Source organism: Phyllostomus hastatus, unplaced genomic scaffold (assembly GCF_019186645.2).
Source record: "Phyllostomus hastatus isolate PE091 unplaced genomic scaffold, TTU_PhHast_1.1 phas_contig_198, whole genome shotgun sequence".
Lineage (NCBI taxonomy): Eukaryota > Metazoa > Chordata > Mammalia > Chiroptera > Phyllostomidae > Phyllostomus > Phyllostomus hastatus.
Window position 1 is genome coordinate 8,042,745 of NW_025333715.1, and position 22,619 is coordinate 8,065,363.

At 58.3% G+C, this 22,619-nt stretch overlaps 1 protein-coding gene across 1 annotated transcript; it reads right to left on the reverse strand.

Annotated features, from left to right (window-relative positions):
- Positions 1–2,525: 2,525 nt before the first annotated feature.
- On the reverse strand, positions 2,526–22,338 carry NCF4 (neutrophil cytosolic factor 4). The gene is made up of 10 exons (XM_045834897.1): positions 22,162–22,338; positions 14,641–14,725; positions 14,124–14,277; positions 12,091–12,161; positions 8,622–8,749; positions 7,850–7,907; positions 7,093–7,191; positions 4,825–4,955; positions 4,486–4,551; positions 2,526–3,315 (listed from the first exon to the last, which is right to left on the reverse strand). Exons 1-10 carry the CDS (start codon positions 22,191–22,193, stop codon positions 3,120–3,122), a joined length of 1,020 nt encoding a protein of 339 aa, XP_045690853.1. The 5' UTR covers positions 22,194–22,338; the 3' UTR covers positions 2,526–3,119.
- Between the last annotated feature and the right edge of the window lie 281 nt (positions 22,339–22,619).

Sequence of the window (22,619 nt, forward strand, 5' to 3'; positions counted from 1 at the left end):
CATAACTATTCCGTTTAGGGTTAGAAACTGCCACTAAATGAGTTTCGGTGCCAAGTTTACACAAAAATAGACCGTGAGTCTCCTGGGCTGCCCCCGAGCCGTCTTTTGCTTGGTAGTTGCCAGAAATATGTTTTCCATGCCTCTACTTCCAGGGCGTCCGTGTCGTCACGTTCTGTGGCCCCCGTGTGGGTGACCCGTACGCGGACTTGGTTGTTTCCACCCGATCTGACAATCTTTTCGTCGGTGCTTGGAGTCCACATGGGCTCACAGTGCCAACATCGCTGACAGATTTGGACTTTGATATATTTGTACCAACTAGCCTTTCAAATCCGTCTTTTTTCCTCTCTTGCCTCTTTTTAATGGATCTCTCTTTTTCTTACCAATTTTGATCTAAATATTGAGAAATACACATGTTCTGTTTCTATTCTCTGAATTATTTTCATTGAAATGTTACCACACACATTTTATTTGGTGAAGTCTAATAGTTAACAGTTTTTTTAAACTCTGCTTGTGAATAGTCTAAACACCTTAGAATATTTTAATTCTGCCTTCCCAATGCCATTGTTGTTATTATTTTCAGCGTCATCCAGTATTTTAGTTCTGCCTTTTTTTTCAACCTGACAAATTAGACACTATGATTCCTTTGTACTGAGAATGTTGGCTTGAATTTACCTACACGTGGATCGGAGAAGCAGGACCGCTGGGAATGATACCACGAGAGATCTGCTTTGAGAGTTCAGTCTTCCTCCACTGTGGGGGCCGGTTAAACCGTTTACATGGTGCCATTGCGCCTGTGTGAGACCCGCCAGCCAGACAGGCAGAGATGGCAGATGCACGTGAGGCGAGAGAAGCAAAGACAACTGTAACCTGCAGGCGTGACCTGGCCCCACGGAGACAGACTGTAACCGGGTCAGTCTCTCACCGCCTCCGAGACTCCAGGGAGCGTGGCCTGCGGAAGGAACTGGTGCACGTTGTCACGGAGCTACACACGCGCCTGGCCCAGGAGAAGGAGAACCCACGGGAGCCGGAGCCTGACTTCGAGGAGGTCCCTGAGAAGTCCGCTCATCACTCGAAGTGTCACTCTTTGGGGGTGCTCTGAGGACCTTCTCCTCTGACTTTCGCATTCTGAAGTTTCAGAATGTGAACCAGCAGACGAGCAACAATGTCCGCAAGTTGAAACACAGTGTCTCAGCTGAACTGAAAAGGAGTTGCCCGCTGCCTCCCGCTGGTTTGCCTTCTAAATCTGTTACCAAATGTCTCCGATCCCCCGATCCCCCGTGCCAGTCTGGATCCGCACGGGAAAGGGAATTCTTGGAAGTCCAGTCCCAGCCAGGCGAAGTCAACGGACTACAGACCCACAATACAAATCCACGATACAAAGAAATTACCATTGTCTTCGCTTATCAATCGTTCTTGTGTCTGACTATTGATTCTTCGAGGAGGACTCACATTCCTTCCTCTGGAAGAAAGTGCTTTAAAGATGCTTTTAGTTCAGGTACCTTGGTAGCAAGTGCTCCGTTTTTATCTGTACTTGTCTTCGTTTCATCCTCACTAATGAAAGATGACTTTACTGAGTATGTCATTCTTTTTTAAAAGAGTCTATTTATTATTAGAGAAAGGGGAAGTGAGAGAGAAAGGGAGGGAGAGGAACATCAGCGTGTGGTTGCCTCTCATGCACCCCCTACTGAGCACCTGGCCTACAACCCAGGCATGTGCCCTGACTGGGAATTGAACCAGGGACCCCTTCAGTATGCAGGCTGGCGCTCAATCCACTGAGCTACACCAGCCAGGGTGTGAGTTTATAATTCTTGATTGAAAGTTATTTGGGTGCAAAAACTTGAAGCTATAACCACATTGACTTTGGCTTCCATTGATGCTATTGATAAATCTGCTTACGATTCTAATTGTTTTTTTTTTGTAATAATCTCAACTTTTTCTGACTGTTTTTGAGACCTTCTCCTTGGCTTTGGTGTTCTGCAGTTTCAAAATGCTGTAGCTGGCTGGGCACCAGTTTTTATTTGCCCAGGCTTGCTTCTCGTACCCACAGATTTCAGTGTTTCATTCCTTTTGAAATAGTACATCTGCCATCTGTTTAAACACTGCTTCTTCTTCATTCTCCATATTTCCTCTTCCCAAGACTCTGATTTTAAAAGAACTTTTGTTATGTCATTCACACCTCAACCTCATTGCCATGTTCTCTACCTACATGCCTCTCTGAGTTATATTGTGGGTAATTTCTTTGGTTTTACCTTCTAATTCACCAGTTTCTTTTTCTCTGCCTGCGTGCAATATGCTATCCGACTCATCCACTGAATTTTCTGTTTCAACAGATTTATGCACACACACACACCTATACACAGGTGTATGTATTAGTGTACATATACGCACTTGTATGTTTATATATATATTCTATCTTTCCTTTGTAAATGTGCCTGGTCATTCTCGTTAGCTTGTTCATTGTGATGATTTTGTTCCTTATTTCTTGAAACATTTTAGCCACGGAGTTCAATAACCCATAGTCCCCGGGACTCTAAAGCAATTGTTTATTGTTACTGCGTGTTCTCACTCACAGAAATTTGTTGATTTTGACAATAAGCTTCATCTTAATCTGCGTGACTCACATCATCCTAAACTGGGAACAGTGTACTTGGGGTGGGGGGACTTTTTCCTTCTTCTGCTTCTGTCACTGTCCCAGGATCACCTCGTCCCTTACCCCCATGGCCTTGACCTCACACAAGAGCCCCCGGTCCGGACTCCCCACCACAGGGCCTCCCCAGGGCTCAGCGTTCCAACAGCAGCATCTCCTCTGCGTTCCAGAACAATTCCAAAGTGAGGCCACGTGGATTCTGGCCCCAGCCCGGGTCATGGGTGGGAGGGGGAGAGTGGGAGGCCATTGGGGACCCCCACCCCGTCTTGCGAGGCTCTTTGCGGGGTGTGTCCCGTGCAGGGGGCAGTTGTTTTGCAGCAGCTGGAGTTCTCCGTGAATCTGGCCAGGCAACGCGTTAGAAGCCGAACGATCGGATTTGTGTGAACAGACGCCGCGAGGTCCGTTTAGTCTTTCTTAAACGGGCGTTCCCGCAGGTGTCCCCGCACGGCCCCCAGGGAGGGGCACCGCCGGCTCAGGGGACTGTGTTGTAGACCTTGTAGTCGTCCCTCTGGGTGATGTGCAGCTTCCAGGGGAAGAGGCGCTTCTGCGCGGGGAGGGCTCGGGCCTGCTTCACCATGAGCCTCACGTCCTCGTCCGAGAGCAGCCGGACCAGGTCCCCGTCGGCGTCCTGGTAATTCAGGGCGATGTCCTCCTTCTGGAACTCCCGCCTGGGTGGGGGAGGTCGGGGTGAGTGAGCGGCCGGTGGCCGAGGGAGTTTCGGGGGCTGGGCCTCCACGTCGGAAGAAGTCAGAGCTCGACAGGGGCCTGAGCACCTGCGTGGTCCAACTCCCACCGCGCAGATGGGGAAACAGACCCCCGGCGGAAGGGAACCCCACGTTAAATTAGTGACGCAGCCCGAAGTGTCTTGTGTGGAAGTGTGCTGGGCACTTAGGAACTGCCGTGGGGAAGAGGAGTGGGTTTGGCCGGGTACAGCGCAGAGCAGAGCAGAACAAAGCCCACAAGACACCTGCGTGAGGCTGTGGAGGCCGGGACCACCTGATATGTGGGGGGGTACAGGCAGGTGGGCACGCTTACTACCTGGGGGTGCACAGGTAGATGGCTGGTCTGAGCTTTCTACGGGTAGTCGGACAGAATGAGTGGAAAACATAAATGATTTGCAAACCCCTTGGTCCCAGACTCCCAACTCCTGGGAACTCATCCTAAGGAAATAATCGGGCAAGTCACCAAACATGTGACACGATATGATTTACGGTAGAAAGCGGAGGATAACTTAAAAGGCCAACGAAAAGGGATGGGCACATTAATTAAGGCGCATCCATGGAATGATCCTGTGTAGCCAGTTGCAGGGAGGTGTATGCGGGGGGTGGGGCAGGGTGCGCCCCAAAGCAATCTGAGTGAGCACCAGACAGGGAGGGAGAGGAGCAACGCTGCGGGGTGGTTCACTCGTCGACGCCTTCCTGTGATTTCCGACGTGTGTAAGAACAGTGAGCAGGCATTACTTCAGAGTCAGGAAGGGAACAGCGCCCTCTCCCTTCTGGGGAAGAACCGTCCAACCTGGGTCCCGGGAGTCGGCAGCTCCCTGGTGGTGGAGGACCCAGCTTCGGGGTTTTTACCTAAGGAGACCTCAGCTGCAGCTGCACGCCTATGCTCACACACTGTGGGGCCTCACCCAAGCACCCGGACCTCTCTGCAGCAGCCCCACCCCCAAATGTAACACGGGGCGCTGACCCCCACTCTGCAGGGCTGGGGTGGGGGTGGAACGAGGAGGCAAACCAGGTACAGAGAGCACCTGGATGCCTCGTGTGTCTCCTTCTGGTTGCTGCTCCAGGGAACAGGACCCACCCCACCCCCACCCCGCCCCCCACCCCACCCCTCACCTCATGAGCTCCAGCAGGTCCTTGAAGAGTGGAGTGCTACTCAGGTCTTCCTCCACGGCGATGTCCCTGCAGGGACAACAGGAACGGGTGAGGAGGCGTCAGGCCGGAAGGGGGACATGAGACCGACCCTGGCCAGGCCACGAGGGACCCTGGCATCCTGGCATGGCTTATCTGGAGGACGGGGGGGGAGGGGCCACTGCAGGCTCTCAGTGTGTCGGAGGAGGGCGCTGGGGGGTCAACATAACATCTGATTCGGGTCTTGGGGCCCAGAACGTGATATGGAGGTGGGAGTGGGGGTGGGCAAGGAAGGTGGACAGGCTCCGCCCACAGGCCACGAACTTGATGGTGCTGATGGTGTCCTCGTAGTAATAGCAGCGCAGCCAGTTGGTGGGGTCGTCCTCCTCGGGGAAGTCCTTGAGGATCTTCACGAAGGACAGCGGGAAGATGCCTGTGGCTCCCCGGACGGTGCCCTGAGGAGGAAAGACAGGGCCTCGATGTCAGCGTGAGGAGAGGCGGGGGCGCCACAGCCCGGGACGCCCATTCCTTCCTCACGGCCGGGAGAGGCAGGCGAGGTGTGGGCTCCCTGATGCAGAGGGACGAGAAGAAGCGGCAGGGGTCACCAGGCTGCACACCCCATAGGGAGTTCCGTTTCAGAACAGACGGAGATCTGAACTTATCGGGGAGTCTATCATCTTTCATTCATTCACTCACTCACTCCTTCCTTCCTTCCTTCCTTCATTCAAAGATTTCTTGAGCGCCAGCTGGGGCTGGGCACACAGAATGAATGAATGGAAGCCCTTTGTCCTCTCTCATGGAACTTCCACTGTAACGGGCAGGGACGCCGTGCAGGTGCACAGGTGAACTCCGTGCTGAGGCAGAATGCGGTGGGTGTTAAGGTGGCAGATAGAACAGGGGAGGGAGAAGGGGTGTGGTCCCCACCCCTGCATTCATTCCCCAGATACCACCGGGCACCCGCTTCAGACGGAACGGCCAGAAAACCTCCCTCTGCCGCCCAGGCCTCTCGCCCAAGGCCCAGCCACTGCCTGTGCCTGCGTCTTCACAGCCCCAGGGAGGGTGTCACTTACGGCCCATTTCACAGATGTAGAAACTGAGGCTCAAAGTAGTCTCTTTGCATCTCGCCCGATTCTCCCCTCAACCTGAGGCCAGAAATTGGCCAGCATACCGACACAAAGAACTTTCCAGAAAACAGGAAGGCAACAAACATTTCCTGTTTCTGGAGAACAGCCCAAGATACCCCATCGGGAAGCTGTCAGAGCTGATAAAAACCTATCACGCAGGGTTCCAGGCCGGGGGCAGGGCGGGGGTGGGGGGGAGGGTATCAAAACTGCCAAGTCGGTGAGACTGATGGTCCTCGTCCCTCTCCTGGCCTGGATGCCGGGGACCCTCCCCAGCCCTCAGTGTTCACCTGGGGACCAATCCCATGACCTTCGGACACCGCCGAGCTGAGAGAAAGGAATCTCACTTAAAAGAACAACAGCCCGTGACCTCCCGTCTCCACTCCTGAGACACTGTGTGCGCCCTGACACGCGCCCCGCTCGCTGGGTGCGGGGGCAGAGCAATCACCACGACCAGCCCTGGCTCCGGAGTCCATTTAACTCTCTCAAGGGCCCTGGCGCCGGCCGGGCGCCGCACACCCAGGCGGAGGAGCGCCTGTGGGCCGAGCCCCGAACAGCTCCGCCTCATGTCTCTCTTCCCGGAACCCTATGAAGAAATAGCGGCATCGCCTCCATTTGCAGAAAAGGAAACCACAGGGTTGAGCAAGTTTGCCAAGGTCACGAAACTAGTTAAAACCAGAACAAGGCCAGACACCAGACGGGCGGACCCCAGAGCTCAGGCCCTTCCTTGCTCCCGTCTCGCTGCCCGCGACGGCCGTGATGTCACCATCCCGGGTCACAGGGCAGCGCACGCCTCTCAGCGGCCGCCCAGGGACAGATTTGCCTGCCGCACCGGAGGGCTGCGGCTGTCACCTAGTGGGCGGACAGCACGGGTGTCGCTGAGAACCCGCGAGGTGCGGGCCCGCCCCGCCCCAACGACGAAGAGGGGCGGGGCCGACGTCAGCGGTGCCGCAGCTGAGAAACCTCGTCACAGAGCAAGACCTGAAACTTGTCTCAAGCAACCGTTTCTTGGGGCACACAGAATGCAAGGCAAGTGTGGGCTCCAGAGTCACCTAACCAACCACACACCTGTCTCCCCAGCGTCTGCATTCCCTGAGGCTCCGCCCACCGCCGCCAGGGCTCCGGACCTGTCACCCCCCAGCTCCTCCGCGGGGTCCTCCTTGCCCTTCCTCGTTCTCTGATTCCCTCGCCAGACCAAAACGATCTCACTTCCACTCTCACCTCCACCCTCACCTCCACCCTCATCTCGCCCTCACCTCCACTCTCACCTCCACCCTCACCTCCACCCTCACCTTCATCACTTCTAACCTCACCTCCACCCTCACCTCCAAACTCACCTCCACCCTCACCTCCAAACTCACCTCTCACTCTACCTCACCTCCACCCTCACCTCCACCCTCACCTTCACCCTCACCTCCACCCTCACCTTCATCACTTCTAACCTCACCTCCACCCTCACCTCCAAACTCACCTCCAGCCAGTCTTTGTTGACCCGACTGAGGAGGAAGATCACATCTCCAGCTTTCAGATTCAGCTCCAGTTTGCTGTTCCCAGTGAAGTCAAACAGGGCCTGGAAAGAAGGGTGTGGTAAGGCAGGAGGGAGGAACACCCACTGAGCTCCCACTTAAGTGCTCACTTTGATGTCCCATTTAACAGGTGGGGAAACTGAGGCTCGGGAAGAATGAGTGACTTGTTTAAGGCCGCTCTACCAGCCATCGGAGGAGCTGGGATTAGAACCCAGGTCTCCGTGACTCCAGAGTGGGAGCTCCTTCTGCAGCTGCAATGAGGATGGGAGGAAGGAGCCAGCCTCCCTGGACCCAGCACCTTCCCGGGCCCCCCAGGCCTGTGTGGGCTCTGGCACTCCCATAATCCCCAGCCACTGACCACCCCGGGTCTGAAATGCGTGTCTTTATGTGTGTGTCCTCAGGGAGTCGTGGGCTCCTAAGGGACAGGGCTTGTCTGTGTCACCTCCAAGGTGTTAGTCCCCAAGCAGGGCTGGCCCAGAGGGGCCGGGAAAGCTGGCTGAATGGGTGGTGGGTGGACACGTTCTCTTCTGCCTCTGTGTGCTTGGCATTGCCCCCCTCGCAGCTGGGCTGGGGTCCTCGGCACCCAAGGCTGAGGCTGCGTCTCCTCCTGTCTCTTCCTCCGGCAGCACCCAGCCCTAGACACCAGCCCACACTCAGCAGGAGGGGCTCCGAGGGGAGGGGGAGGGGCAGGCCCACAGGTACCTCTGCTTTTGGAGCTTCCAGGCGGTCTAGGGTGGCACCTTGCAGGGACTCACTCTTGCTGTGGAGAGAAAAGAGCGGTTGTCAGCCCCCTGGTTCTCTCAGGCCCAGCCCTCTGCTTCTGAGCCAGAGGCCAGAAAGGCAGGAAGGAGAGCATGTTAAAGATGCGGGTACAATTGCTCCTGTGGGCATCACACCCGGCCCCGCAACGCACCTCGGTTCTCACGGCCCCTGGAGGGGAGAGCGTGCCCTGTGTGGACCAGGAAGCAGGAGCTGAGAGAGGAGGGGGGTGGGGACATCCACCTAGGGCCATAACCTGCCAGAGGCTTCACACCTGTTCTTCCTTCCACTCCCTACACCCAGCCGCTGAAGCCGTGTGACTATTCTAACACTGCAGCGGAGGACACAGGCTTGCAGAGGGGACACGCCCTGCTCCAGGGCCCAGGGCTGCCCTGTGTCCGGGATGAATTCCTGCCTGGGTGCTCAGGAGACACGGCCGGGCACCCGGAGGTGCTGGCTGGAGGAAGGAGGGGCAGTGGGTGGGGAGGCCAGGGCCCAGGAGTACTGCCCCCGGACTCCAGGCAGCAGCGAGCTCGCCTTTGGGCCCCCAGCACCCACCAACTCAGTGGCCTGCAGTTTCAGTGATTACTTCCTGTGGGACAGAGCTGACCTCTTCTCCTTCCCTTCCTCCTGGGGAAAGCGGGAGCTGGGGCACCTGCTTAGGAGAAGGGGCCCTGGCTCTGGCCCGGGGGGGCTGCAGGGACCCGGCACTCACACTTTCCGGGTGCGCGGGCGGAGCCGGCGGAGAGCCTGGGGCACCTGCTCTGAGTCGTAGGGCGACTGATAGAAGAAGATCCGCACGTCCTCGTCCATCAGCACCCAGATGGGCAGGCTGAGGAGGCTCTGCACGTGGGGGAGAGGGCGGGGCGGGCGGGAGGTCAGCAGGAAGGCCCGCCCAGGCGTCCCACCCCAGCTGCTCCGCCCCACGCCAAACCCCTCTTCTCTGTCTGGCAACAAAAGCCAGGTATATTTTAACAGTTTCAGTAGGCTAAGGTAACATCTCCCAAGCTTTGCCCCTGGGTTCAAGGTCAGGAGGGGCCAACTGCCTTGAGAAGAGCTCATCTGGAGAAGACCAAAAGGCCTCCAGCCATGGCACTAGAGGGGGTGCCAGGCGATGTGATGCGGTGGCGGCTGCCCTGCATTGCCCTGAGTGCCGCACCGTGTGACCTCACTCCATCTTCTGGTGACCTGCGAGTCAGGGTCACAAAGGTGAAGGGACCTGCCTGAGGCCACACAGTGTACTAAGTGACAAAGCTGGAGTCCCCAGGGCCATCTGCCACCAAGCCCCATCATCCCTTAGCTCCATATGAGACAGTAACGGGGGAGGAATAACCCAAATAACCCAAATGAACAACAGTTGGTGATATTCTGGCCTAAACACGTTACCTCATACCACAATTGGGGAAACTGAGGCTTGGCAGGGCTAGGACGTGGTGGGGTCAGCACCCTCCCTTGATCGCGGGCTGGTTATACCGCCCCAAGGCAAAGGCCGTGAGGGGTGAGGACCCAGAGCCTGGCAGGGTCCCGCGATGCACACGTCACAGGTCCCCACCCTCAGCCGCACACCACACGGGGCCCCGGGAGCCCTGTGGTTGTAGCTCTGCGTGCCGCAGCCCTACAGGCAGCCAGCAGCCAGACCTCCTCAGAAAATCCCACAGAGGCAGCAAGGCGGGAGGAGCCGGGAACTGTAACCGGACGGACTGGGAACTCGGAGCCTGGGAAAGACGCAGCTGTCGTAGGGGAGGGCTGGACGGCTGCCCAGAGCTGGGTCTCGGGGCGCAGGCGCAGAGCCAGGCTGCCCCGGGCTTGGGCTTCAGCGCTGCCACGCACTGGCTGGGTGAGCCTCGGCCTCCACATGCCCATTCATAAAATGGGGATGGTAACGGCATCTCCCTCGGGGGCTTGTGTAAGGAATAAATACACGAGCACGTGCACAGCCCTTAGAACGGCACTGGGCATCTAGCAAGTGACCAAGGGAGCTATCCCATCACAGCTGTTGTTCCTATTACAACACAGCACCGTGGATAAGAGCACAGCCCTAGCATCTCAGGGATGTGAGTTCGAATCCCATCCCTCCTACCTAACTGCTCTGTGACACTGAGGGAGCAACTCTGACTCTCTGTGCCTTCTTTCCTCGTTTCAAAATAGGAACAATAGTACCTAACACACACGTTATCGCAGGAGCTATCAAAAAACAAGCCCATTCATTCACCTGCCAAGTGCACACCTAGAGCCTCCCTGTTGCTAGTCAGAGTGCCTCCCACATGGTCCTGGGGCATCGTCATTATCACGTGACCCGCATTCTCCATCAGGCCAGAGGTGAGAGCAGTGGGTGCTGGCTTTCCTAACAGCTATCCAGCAATGGGGTGAGCAGCCTAGGTCAGGGGGAGTGGTAGTGAGCTCCCCGTCTCTGCAGGTGTGCAAGCACAGGATAGGGTTACCATAGCAGATCCCTGCACAGGTTGACCTCTGGGCTTGAGGAATCAAGTTGGACATGGATGGGCAGAGATGGGACCCTCCCCGCTGCTGGCTGCTGAGGGCAGGTGTGGGGTGGACAGCCCCGGCTCTGCAGCCTCTTTTCTCTCCCCACAGAGCACACGCTCCTCTTCCAGCTCTTTCAGAGGAGGGTGGGGCTTCCAGCTGCCCCCTGGGAGCAGCTGTCACAGCGCCCCCTTGAGAGGAGATGCCTCCAGTGCTGGTTCCTGCAGCCACCAGGGAGGACCCGTGGGCCACCTGCTCGCTCCTCCCATGTCCTCTGCACCCTCCTAGCCTTCGCCCCACCAGGTTCACAGTTTCCAAAGCACTTTCATGTCCTTTTCTCTGCGGACCCCAAGGCCACTCCTATGAGACTGGAGAGCTGGGTGTGCCGCCTTGCTTCATAAGAAGGAAAACCAAGTCCCGGAGAGGACGGGCAACTCGCCCCAAATCACCAGAGCAAAGACCAAAGAGACTCCTAGCGCGGTGCTCTTCAGTTGTGAGAGCGGAGAGGCGGGTGAGCCCCCTGTCTGTGAGCGTGCCGCTGGGCTATGAGGAGGGCTCCCTTCTCCAGTTCCTCTTCTATTTAAAGATCTTATTTATCTTTAGACAGGGGAAGGGAGGGAGAGAGGAAGAGAAACATCAATGTGTGGTTGCCCCTCATGCGCCCCCTACCGGGACCTGGCCTGCAACTCAGTCACGTGCCCTAGACTGGGAATCGATCCCATGACCCTTTGGTTAGGCACTCAGTCCACACCAGCCAGGGTCTTCTCCAGTTTCTTGAGGTTGCCGGCAAGCCATGGCTTGTATGCCTCTAATGACGGGGTGCTCGCTACCACACGAGGAACATTGTCCCTTTCTGGCCCAGCTCTGTTTGGTGAAAGTCCTTTTCTTTTTTTTGTAAAGATTTTATTTATTTATTTTTAGAGAGGGGAGGGAGAAAGAGAGAGAGAGAAACATCAATGTGCGGTTGCTGGGGGTCATGGCCTGCAACCCAGGCATATACCCTGACTGGGAATCAAACCTGCGATGCTTTGGTTCGCAGACCGCACTCAATCCACTGAGCTATGCTAGCCAGGGCTGAAAGGCCTTTTCTGACCAGCCCAGCTTCTGCCTTTAAGATGCTCCTTCCTCAGTCTCCCCCACCTCCTAAGGCTGCAGACAATTTATAAGTTGGGGAACATAGGAGGGCACCAAGCCAAGGCCCATGAATGCAACTAATACCCAGCCTGCGCCCTGACGAGGGGGGGCCTTTCTCCAGTTTGCACAAAGGTGCTGTGTGGCAGAGCTGGGGCCCTGGCCCGTCGTGCCGCTGCTCTGTAGGCCAAGTCTGTGATGTCATGACCCACCTGACCTTTCCCCTGGGCAGGCACCGGCCCCACTCACCGCTGCGTCAGAACGCCCGGCACTGACATTGCAGTTGTCCATTCAAACCGTGGTTCCCTGGACCTTCCCCACTGCTCCCGTGCCCTCCCCCCGCCCCGCCCCGCGCCCTGGATCCCTGAGAACACATCCTGCTTCTCCCCGCAGGCCAGGCCTTTAAGGACTGAAGGTGCGGTCCATCAGAGCGAGAGAGCCAGCCCCAGGTCCCAAAGCTACGCTCAGAGGTGGTCCCTGGGCTCCTCCCCGCCCCCCACCCCGCTCCCCACCCCGCCCCCTGCCCCTCCCAAGCGCCCTGGGGGCCCCGCCCCGCCCCGCCCCGCGGTTACCTTCATGTAGGCGTTGAGTGCAGGTATCCTGGCCTCAGCGATCTCCTGTTTCACACCCACGTAGACTTTGGCTGAGGAGAAGCACAGCGTGTCCTCCCCATTGGTCCGAGCTCCTCCCCTCCCCTTTCCACCGCGCCGAAGTGGCCTCCCCGCACCGTCCCGCCACCCGGCTTGCGCTCCCCGAGCTGCCGCATCGCCCGCTGATGTTTTTTCCTTGTTTTGGCTGTTCCCGCGTTGCCTCACTGCACCCCCCACCCCCGCGCACAAGGGATTCTTAGCTCCAAGAGGCAAAGTCTCTGCTTTGCTCGCAGCTGGACCCTCTGCACCGTGGCCACACATTCCAGCCGCCCAAGGAGCCTCAAAACCCTCACCGTGCTGGATTCGCTCTAGAGCGATTGGATCGGAACGGCTAGGGGTGTGGGCCTCGGGCATCAGGATATCTGAAATACTGCATGACTTCCAATATGCCGCCCAAATTAAGAGCCACGGGTCTAGAATATTGCCCAAATCAACCAATATTTGTTGAGCGGATGAAGGAATCTTTCTTTAAAAGCATGATGGAGTGTTTGGGGGAGAGTTGGAGTGTGAGGGGTGGCCGACCAGAAACCAATGTCCTCTCCGGGAGCCTCAGGTGGGGCTCCGGTGGGACTGCCTACCCAGAGACCCCCCTGACCCCCACCAGAGCCGGGGATCTACAAGGAGACATTGGAGGAGCCGCCGGTGAGGCAGAGAGGGGACTGGCAGACACCGGTGTCACAGAAGCTCGGAGAGAGCTCCCTGGACGAGGAGGCAAGACAAGGAAGGCGAGGCCTGAGCTGTGTCAACGTTAACAGGCCACAGGCCACCGTCCTGCAGTGGGGGGTGAGGAGGGGACACAGTGCAGCAGGAAGAGCGGAAACCCAGGCGGTGGGGGCCGGGGAGCAGGCGGGAGATGAGAGGGGGGAGAGAGCAAGCGAAGGTTTATTGTGAAAGGAAGGAAAGGAGATCTCTGAAGGCTCCTGGGGCTCAAGGAGGCCGGTTGCAAGAACGCTTACCTGCGGCCCGGGTTTATTCAGAGATGGAAGAGGGCGGAGCCTGTGCAGCAACGTGGCCGAGTCCAGGCAAAAGGGAGAAAGTGCATGAACAGGGAGCATGCAGGACAAGCTGTCAGGGGGAACCCCAAAGGGAGGGGGGTTGGATGCAAGCAGGAGAGACCCTCCTTCCTCTGCAGCCCAGAGAGGGGGAAGCGGCAGGTGCAAGCAAATCCAGCTCCCAAGGAGGACAAGAGAAGCCAGGAGCCGCTGGAGGCGGCGTCAACTCCTCCTGGAGCTGGGTGAGGAGGAACCGCGGGCATTGGCCCAGACAGACAAAGTAAGAGCTGGTAGAGGTGGGGTTTGAGCTTGAAGAAGGGAAGGGCAGGAAGGGCTCCATGTCTGGGGGACAGATGCGTGCATGAGGCTGCAGGGCCTGGAGGGACCTCGGGACCACGAGGGTGGGGGTCTCTCCCATAGGGGTCAAGTGGGCAGGACTGAGAGGTGGGAGGTTCGGGCTTGTTGGAGGTGCAGGTTAGGCTCAAGCTGGGGAGGAAAGCCAGGGGGCAGCAGGGCACTGGACTGTCCGGAAGCACAGGTGTGACGCGCACAGGCTCCCAGCAGAGCGGGAAAGGGGGGTCCCGTGAGGCCGGCGGGGGCCCAGACTGCAGAGGTGGAGGGCAGTTCTCCCGAGGGAGGCCTGGACGGTGTCTGTGTGTTTTACTAGGGAGACACCGAAGGCCTGACTCGGGGCAGAGAGGCCGGTGCTCACGTGCCCCACACCATGGCCACGGTCACTGGTGGATGGTGGACGCCGTAAAGGTCAGTGGGCCGTAGGAAGCCAAGGGCTAGGAGGCAGGAGAGCGAGAAGGCAGCCCGTGACTGCCGGGAGGGGGGCATGGACGCAGTGAGTGCATTACACATGGGTTGGGGCAGACCGGCCCAACCGCGCCAGCACAGCCGGCAGGAGGGCCGATGGACAGGTCCGTCCACGCTGCCGCAGCGGGGCTGGGGCCGGCCTACCTGGGAGGACAGGCAGGCTGCAGGTCAGCGGGCTGGTCTTGCTGTCCGGCCCGTACCGCTCCTCCAGCTTGCTCTGCAGGGCGTAGAACTCGCGGTAGCGGCGGTAGATGAGGTACTTGGAGCCCCCTTTTGTCTTCACCTCGATGACGAACACCTAGGACAGAGGCCGGGGGTGGGCCCTCGGAGGCCGGGGACAGAGAGCAGGGGGGTCCCGAGGGCCTAGGGCTGAACAGGGTTCCTCAGCCTCAGCAGGACAGGCCTCGCTGGGGGCGGTCCTGGGCACGCAGGGCATGAGGCAGCCTGCTGGGCCTCCGCCCACCCCACCGGCCTCTGTCCCCTGAGTACCCATGGCACTCCTGCCCCCAAGTGGCAATAATCAAAGACGCCCAAAGGTACACGCTGCCACTGTCCCCTGCAGGGCAGACTCGCCCTGCTGAGAACTGCTGGGGGAAAGGTAAGAGAGGGGAGAGTTGAAGGTTCAGGGGTCAGAGGGGGAAGGTCCAGGGGTCTCTCTTACGAAGTGGCTGGTGAAGCCCCTCTTCTCCTCGATGTCGGCAATGTTGGCTGAGATGGCGACGTCATCGGGAAGCTGCTGAAAGTCGCTGAGGGAGGCAGGAAGCAAAGACGCGCTGGTTACCACCCTGATCTGTTCCCGGGGGCCCGTGGGGCAGAAGCAGTGGGCGACGTGAGCCCAGGGTGTGTCTGGCATCCCTCATTCAACGGCCCTTCCCGGGCCAGGCCAGCACGCACAGAACAGACCTCCGGGGGGAGGCATCTGGCATGGGGCCACAGAGCGACAGCTGCATGTGTATGAAAGTCTCACATGGCCTGCGACCGCGGGGCCCGGCCAGGACCCACGCTGCGAGCACCTCCTCTGCCTCGGACCCTGCTCTTGGCCCCGGGGTCACCAGGGTGGACAAGGCCAACACGTGCCCCACCGAGAGAACGGCTAATCACGCCCAGGTTGGGGAGATGTCACAGAGGAGGTAACATTTGAGCCAGGTCTAGAAAGACCTGGAATCCTCCAGGTAGGACATGCGCGAGGAGGGCCTTCCGGGCAGAGGGAACAGCGTATGCTAAGGTTCCGAGGCCGGAGGAGCAGTTGGATGAGGTCGGAGACCGAGAAGGCAGATGAGGCTGAGGCCAGCCGGAGGAAGGGCTCCGGGGCTGAGCTCCGGAAGTTCTATGGGCTATGGGGAGCCACATGAGGCTTTGGGTGAGAGTGCAAACGCAGTAGGACCCCAGCTCTGGGAGGCCACCGCAGGCAGCGGCGTGGAGAAGGGGAAGAGGGCAGAGGCTTAAAGGGACAGAGCACCACTGGGAGGCCCTGAAGCGCTCCAGTTGAGAGACCATGTGGCAGAGAGCAGGCGGGGACAGGAGGAAAGGACAGGAACAGGGGATACCACTCTCAGCAAACACTGTTTCATTTGTTGTGTCGAGTTTCTTCCTGCTCATCAGGCTCCAATTTGGCTTACGATGGCAAGAGGCCTAGCTCCAAGGTGATAGACCATGATTGGGCGGAGCCAAACATAGAGATCCCATTCCTGCCTCCCAGACTCTCTTGCAGCTAAGAGCAGCCACGTGACCAACGTGGCCAATGAGACCTAAGAAGGAATCTGCACAGGGGCCTTTCCAAGAGTGGTTTTTTTTTTCTTTCAAAAATTTATTTAGTTTCAAGCAAGAGGAAACGGCTTAACGCTACAGAACATTTCAAGACTTGAGTTTCAAAACAATACCACATTATTTGCACTTGTCATTGGCTTCCCTTTTTATGTAGGCTGGCCAGAGGAAAAAAAGGAGCTAGCATGTGGCTGAAAGGTAAAATAACCAAATTCTGTGGAAACCTTTAAAGTGAAAGGTGAGGCTTACTTTCAAGGATGAACGAACATATTTAGTAAACCTATTTTTCGTTTAACACTAGTTCATCAAAGTTTTTTCCCCCTTTTGATAACCTATTTTTTTAAAGATTTTATATTTATTTTTAGAGAGGGAAAGGAGGGAGAAAGAGAGAGAGAGAGAGAAACATCAATGTGCGGTTGCTGGGGGCCGTGGCCTGCAACCCAGGCATGTGCCCTGACTGCAATGCTTTGGTTCGCAGCCCATGCTCAATCCACTGAGCTATGCCAGCCAGGGCTGATAACCTATTTTTTTTCATATACAACTAGAAATAACAAAATTTTACCTCTTTTTTTTTCTTTCTGCCCAGGTTGATGCTTCCACAAAGTAGTTTTAAGTTCCATCCATCCAGATTTTAAGCATTTTGATTTATTTAAAGAGGGATCGTTCACCCTGGCTGGTGTAGCTCAGTGGATTGAGCTCGGGCTGTGAACCAAAGTGTCACAGGTTCGATTCCCAGTCAGGGTACATTCCTGGGTTGCAGGCCACGGCCCCCAGCAACCGCACATTGATGTTTCTCTCTCTCTCTCTTTCTCCCTCCCTTCCCTCTCTAAAAATAAATAAATAAAATTGAAAAGAAAAAAAAAAGAGGGATCGTTCATAGAAAAAAGTGCTTTGGACAGTATAGGAGTACAGGGCTGGTGGAGGCTGGCCGTTCCGCAACCCCAGACGGCACGCTCACTCCTGGTCTGTGGCTCGTCTCTGTAGATGCCCTTCGCTGTCCTGGCTGGCGGTGCCTGGAGTCTTGAGCCAGCGTGCTCCTCCGTCCACAGGAATCGTGTGTCTCACCCCTGAGTCCCTGTCCGCAGTCGTAGTAACCGGCATGCCTCCAAGCTGGGTGCTGCAGCTGTTAGCATAGGAACCATAAGCCTGGCCGTCGTCGGCATCGGCGTACCCGACCTCAGAGCCATGATCCCCGTGGGTCTCCTGTGCCGGGGGTGGCGGCAGAGGCCTGTGCCCTGTTGGGGAAACCGTCTCTTGCTCTGGGGCCGGGAAGTCCTTTCTTCCCCGACATGCTGGCCCTGGTGGGGAACAGGAAGCTGGCGACCCTCGTGGTGCACCAGGTCCAGCTGGCCGGCGGTGACCTCTCCCCGTCCCCAGGTCATCATTTGGGCTGGCACGCCTCTTGCACGCAAGGTGGATTTGGGCAGCTGGCACGCCTGCGTTTTCTGAGCCACCTTTTGCGTGTGATAATCCCTGGAGCTGTGTTTGCCTGATGCCACCATCGGTGCCACGCACGTCCCCGCCGGCACCTGCTTCCGTGGACAGGGGCAGACTCCAGTGAGGGCACGGAGCGGCCCCTGCGGTAGGGGTCCTTTGCTTCCTCACGTTTCCTCAGCTCTTCTTCCTTTGCCTCTTCTCTCACGAGACGACCACTCCTCCCAAAAGCATCCCTGAGGTCCCACAGGGCCACGCAGGGCCACACGAACCTGCTCCAAGGACAGGCGTTTTTGTCGACCACATCAATGTCCTTTTCTCGTCCTTTCCTTCTCCTTTATGAAACTTTTCTATTTCTTGGCCCACCAACCGTCAGTGCATGCACAGGGGGGACCCAGGGAGTCCGGCAGGCAGTTCTCCTCCACACCCACCGGCTGCTCAGGTCCCGGGACTCAGGCTTGAGGTGGACAGGCAGTGAAGGACCCCAAAACCTCTCACCATGTCCATGCCCCAGCGGCACAGAACCCGGGTCAGACACTGTGGCCTAGCCAAGCCAGGAAGCTGGCCTGGTAGCAGCGGCAAGGGGCAGAAACCCGCTGCGCAGCGATCCCCCTGATGTGACCACCTTCCTAGCATCCCATGCTGGTGACCACTCCTCCCAAAAGCATCCCTGAGGTCCCACAGGGCCACGCAGGGCCACACGGGGCTGTGGGCCACCCCACACTCTCTGAGCCATTCAAGGGAGAAGGTTTGCATTCCTGATCCAGAGAGATGGATAAAGCCAGCATGGTCTCCTCCCTTCTGCCTTCTGCCTGCCTTGAAAGCAGGTGTGACATCGGGACCTGCAGCAGCCACATTGCATCCATGAGGCAAAAACACGAGGAAGACCGAAGGAATCTCTGCGATGCTGGTCCTGAAGTCACTGAGCCGCAGAACCAGCTGTGAACCTGGACTTCTTGTTATTTGAAGAATTAAACCCCTGTTTGTTTACGCTAATATCCGTTCCTCTGGTCCCTGCAGCCTTGTGCATCTTCGGTGGACACACTGCCCATTTGCCAGCCGTTCCTGAGGATGGGCGGTTGGGGAGCAGAGCGGGTGGACTCAGTTTCCCGCAGGCCAGTTTGGGAGGCCACTCAGGCACGCAGGTCGAGGTCTGGAAAGAGCTGGTGTGCGGCTCTGGAGCTGGTTGGGGGCCTCTCAGCGGCAGCGGGAGAGGTGAGAACCATCTGCCTGTGACTGTGCTTAAGACCCCCAGAGAAGAGCAGTGAGCAGAGGGAGGGGCTGAGAGAAACACGTGGAGGAAGAGCACGCAGACCGCCCAGGAAACGGAAGCGGCCGCCCACCTGTGGCCACATCAGGAAACCAGGAGCAAGCGTGACTCCACCATTACAGCACCTGGGACACAGGGTGGGAGCTGGGGGCGGGGCTGCCATGGCTCAAGCCTCCGAGCTGATCGGGACTTCAGGAGATACTGGTTTCCACGTCTGCACAGCCAGTCCCAGCCCCTGCTGCTGCCCCGTGTGACCCGGGCTGCTTGGGGTCTCGGGCTACTGCAGGACGCAGGAGGCTGCCGTCGGGAGGTGACTCAGGGTGGCAGAAGGCAGGCAGAGGAAATCCCCACCACACCCGGAGTGAGCTGGTAGCCACTGGCAACCGGCCTCCCCACTCACTTTCTACACATGCCCTTATGGTAACACCCTTGGGAAAGGCTTCCTCTTCCACTTTCTCCCCGAGGCCGTGCCTTTCATGGTATTTCCTCTGTAGTCTGCCTGGGGTGGGGCAGGAAAGAACCGGAGGGGTACCGAGGCCTTGAGCAGGGAATCGGGCAGGTTGGGTAACAGTGACTACACTCACGATTTCCTGAGTGCTCACCGAGGCACGGAGAGGTTAATACGCTTGCCCAAGCAGGTCGACAGGCTGGGCTGCCCCTGGTTTGAAGCATGAACTTAGATAAATCCCAAGCCTTCCCAGCCTCAGGTTCCCCATCTGAGGTAATAATAACAGCAAATCCTGGGAAGTACCTGCTGTAGCTCAGACGCTGTTCTGAGCGCGTTGAGGTGCGGCCTCTGCCTGCCTGAGTCTCACGGCCGAGCGGGGAAGCCGGTCACTGAACAAACAGTGACACAGCTCTGATGGGCAGAGATGCTATACAGGGAAAGCACCTGGGGTTCTGAGCTGCAGCTGGAGCTCAGAGACCATTCGTCTGGCCCCTCAGAGAATCAGTGTGCGGCAGTGGGCGAGAGAGCGTGGCAAGCAGACACTTCTGAGACGGGGGTTACATCCATCGGAGAGAAAAGCAGGAGTGCTGTGCAAGGATGAGGGCCGGGCTTGCTCAGACTGGGAGTGGTCAGGGAGGGCTTCCTGGAGGAAGCAGCACCAGGTCAGCGGGGGGGGGGAAGAGGAGCTGCCACAAGGATGGCAGGCAAAGGAAACATGGAGTGCCAGAGGCCCTAGCCCTGCAAGAGGGGGCACGTTCAAGGATCTGCAGTGGTGGGGAGGGGTCTTCTGAGTGCACCTGAGCACAGAGGTAGCGGGAGAAAGCAATGAGAGAGGAGCCAGTGAGACCAGCGGGGCCCACACACTGGTGAAGGGCCCTTGTGCCTTGCCCTGGGGTGGTGGGGGTGGAGCAGGGGCTGTCGCAAGAGGGCATCAGGGGACCTGTGCGTACCAGAGCAGGAGGGCACAGGTGGGAGAGGGGACTCCAATCCCCGGCTCTGCGGTCGCCAGCAGGGACCTTGGGAAGACTCTTCTCTGCGCTCTGGCTCCTCCCCCCTCTACAAAACGGGGCCCACAGAAGCACGTACATCCCAGGAGGGTCAGCGGGTCCCATTGCAAGAAGCACAGCCGAGAACGCCTGTGAGAGCAGGTACCCTGCCCACTCTGCGTCCCCAGGGCCCAGAACTGTGCTGGGCACATAGTAGGGGCTTGGCAAGGGCCACTGCCTGTGTCTGTGTTTTAGCAAGTCCCCTGGTGGGAAGTGTGGGAATGGTCTACTTTCCCGCTGTGGGGGGGGGGGGGGCAGGCGTGCAGCAACCTCCATCAGCTGTGCCCCTAGAATAACCATTCCCCTGGAGACTGAGCCAGGACCCCTCAGAGCTGATGCCAGCTCAGGGTTCCCCGAAGGCCAGGATGCTCAGGGCTCACACACATTCATGCAAAGTCCAGTTGGGAGCTTGCGCAGGCGAGGCCAAAAGTTAGAAAGACCCTTAGGCAGCAGCTGGTTCAGGTTTTGTGGTTCCTGCACACAGTAGGTGCTCAAACCCTGCTTGTTGGAACTAAACTCACTACCCCTGAGTAGTCCTTTCCATCCTCAGGCCGCTCGGTCTTAGAGAGTCCCGCCGTGGGACTCTGGCGCCCGCCCTTTGGATCCTCTGCTTCGGCCTCGAACAGAACAAATATAGGGCCCGCTCTCGAATAAGGTTTTTGAGGGACAGGGAGGCCAGTGACCCCAGGACCTGGCTCGGGGGCCCCATGAAGGGCTGGAGGGGGTGGCCGTCCTCCTCTGAGGGGCGAGGGCAGGCGAAAAGGACCAGGGAGTGGGAGGGAGACACACGCAGCCGCCCAGCCAGCTCTCGGAGTCCCCTCCCTGACCCACGGACCCGAGAAACAGGAAGCGCCGCCAGCTTCCCACCGCAGCTGTTTCCTGCGGGTTCGAGTTTGCGTGTCAGACCCAGCTGCCAGCGAGAAGTCGTGGGGAAGAGGGGCTGGAATGCGGGGAAGACCCCGCCCAGCGCCCCAGCACCCCAGCACCCCAGCACCCCAGCACCCCAGCACCCCAGCACCAGCCTCTGTCGCTCCCCGAGGCCATTCGTGATCCGTCCTGTAAGCATGAGCTTCTCCCGCCGCTTCCCGCGCGCACACGCAGACCCGCGCGCACACGCAGACCCGCCTTCCCGCTGTGCCATCCAGGCGTGGGAAACCCCACCCCAGGCCGCACTTCCAGCCAGTTCCACCGCGGGCCCTGCGCTGCCCGCTTCGGTCCGGACCAGCCTGACCATCCCCAGCGACCCTCTAGAGAGTCCCCTCCTCACAGTTAGCTCACTCCGTGTTCGACATGCCCCGCCGCTCCGATGCTGGAAGGCGGGTGCCCAGCCCGGAGTCCCGGGCCCGGCTCCCGCGGAAGCGTCAGAAATGCCGCCAGAGATGAGCCAACCCCGCGAAGCTGCGCTCCGCACGTGGGCCTTGCTGCTTGCTCCCTGGGCCCCGGGGAGGTGCACTCTTTTCCCGGGGCCCCTGTTTGCTCATCTGTATGATGGCAGGACTGGGCGAGAAGGATCTACGGACATTTTCCAACTCAAAGAGCCACTCATGTAACCATCCAGAGCATTTACTGAGCACCTAGTCTGTACCAGCATCGTTCTGCATCCTAGGGATACGGCAGTGATTCAAAGAGACAAACACTGTACCACCCTCATCGCACTTAGTTCTAAAGGCGGAGCCAGTGATCAAGAAAACAAATGAACGAGTCTAGCAGATTATGACAGTAATATAAGGACTGTACAGAAAAAAGAAATAGGGCAACGGGTCAGAGGACAGTGGGGGTTAGTCGGGGAGGGCTGCTTGGAGGAGGTGACATTTGGGCCTAGCTCTGGATAAAGAGGGAAGACCAGCAAAGTTCTGTATTCCATTTGAACAGAAGATGGAAAGCCGTTACTGACCACAATGTGGAGCTGCGAGCTCGGTTGGGGAGACAGATTGCCTGAGATCCTATCTAGACTCTGCCACCCACTCCTGTGTGACCCTGGGACAGTCACTGCCCATCTCCGAGCCTCGAGTCTTCACCCGTGCCTGAGGGAGGTGAACCACAGCTTAATTTCCTTAAAATGGTTCTGGGAGTCTGCATTTCTGAGTATTTGGGCTCTGACTCAGCTCCAGCCTCCCCACTTCTGATATTAACAAGGGGCTGTAGCAGGGCCGGCCTCTGTCCCCCGAGGCCTGCTGGGAACAGTGGGGACGCCCGGGGAGGGCAGTGCCCTGCACTCACCTCTCAGCCCGCAGCTGCTGGGCCACAGCCATGGCCCTCAGCAGTCCAGGAGAGTGGGTGACAGAGGGCCTCCGCCCGCCAGGCCAGGCTGGGTTCACCTCTCACTTCCCTCCAGCCACCCTGCGTCTGGGCCGTGGTCTCAGGGGTCCACGCGAACCGCCTTTGGGGAGGCTCCGCCCCTGCTTCTCTCAGCTCGAGAAGAGGCCCCTCCTCCTGGCTCTCTGGGACTAGCCAGTGGCCCCTACTTCCTCTTCCCCATCCCCCTGCTGTGCTGCAATCAGGGAAATGCACCCCCTCAGAGGTCAGATTTGCAGGAACCCGCTGACCTGGGGGCTTTGGGGACTTCCTCGATGCCCGTTCTTGGTGGCAGGCCTCAGGTGGGCATCAGAGACAGGGTCTCAGTGCTGGCTCAGCCACCATGGGGCCTTGTGACCCCCTGGGGAGTCTCTCCTCGTCAT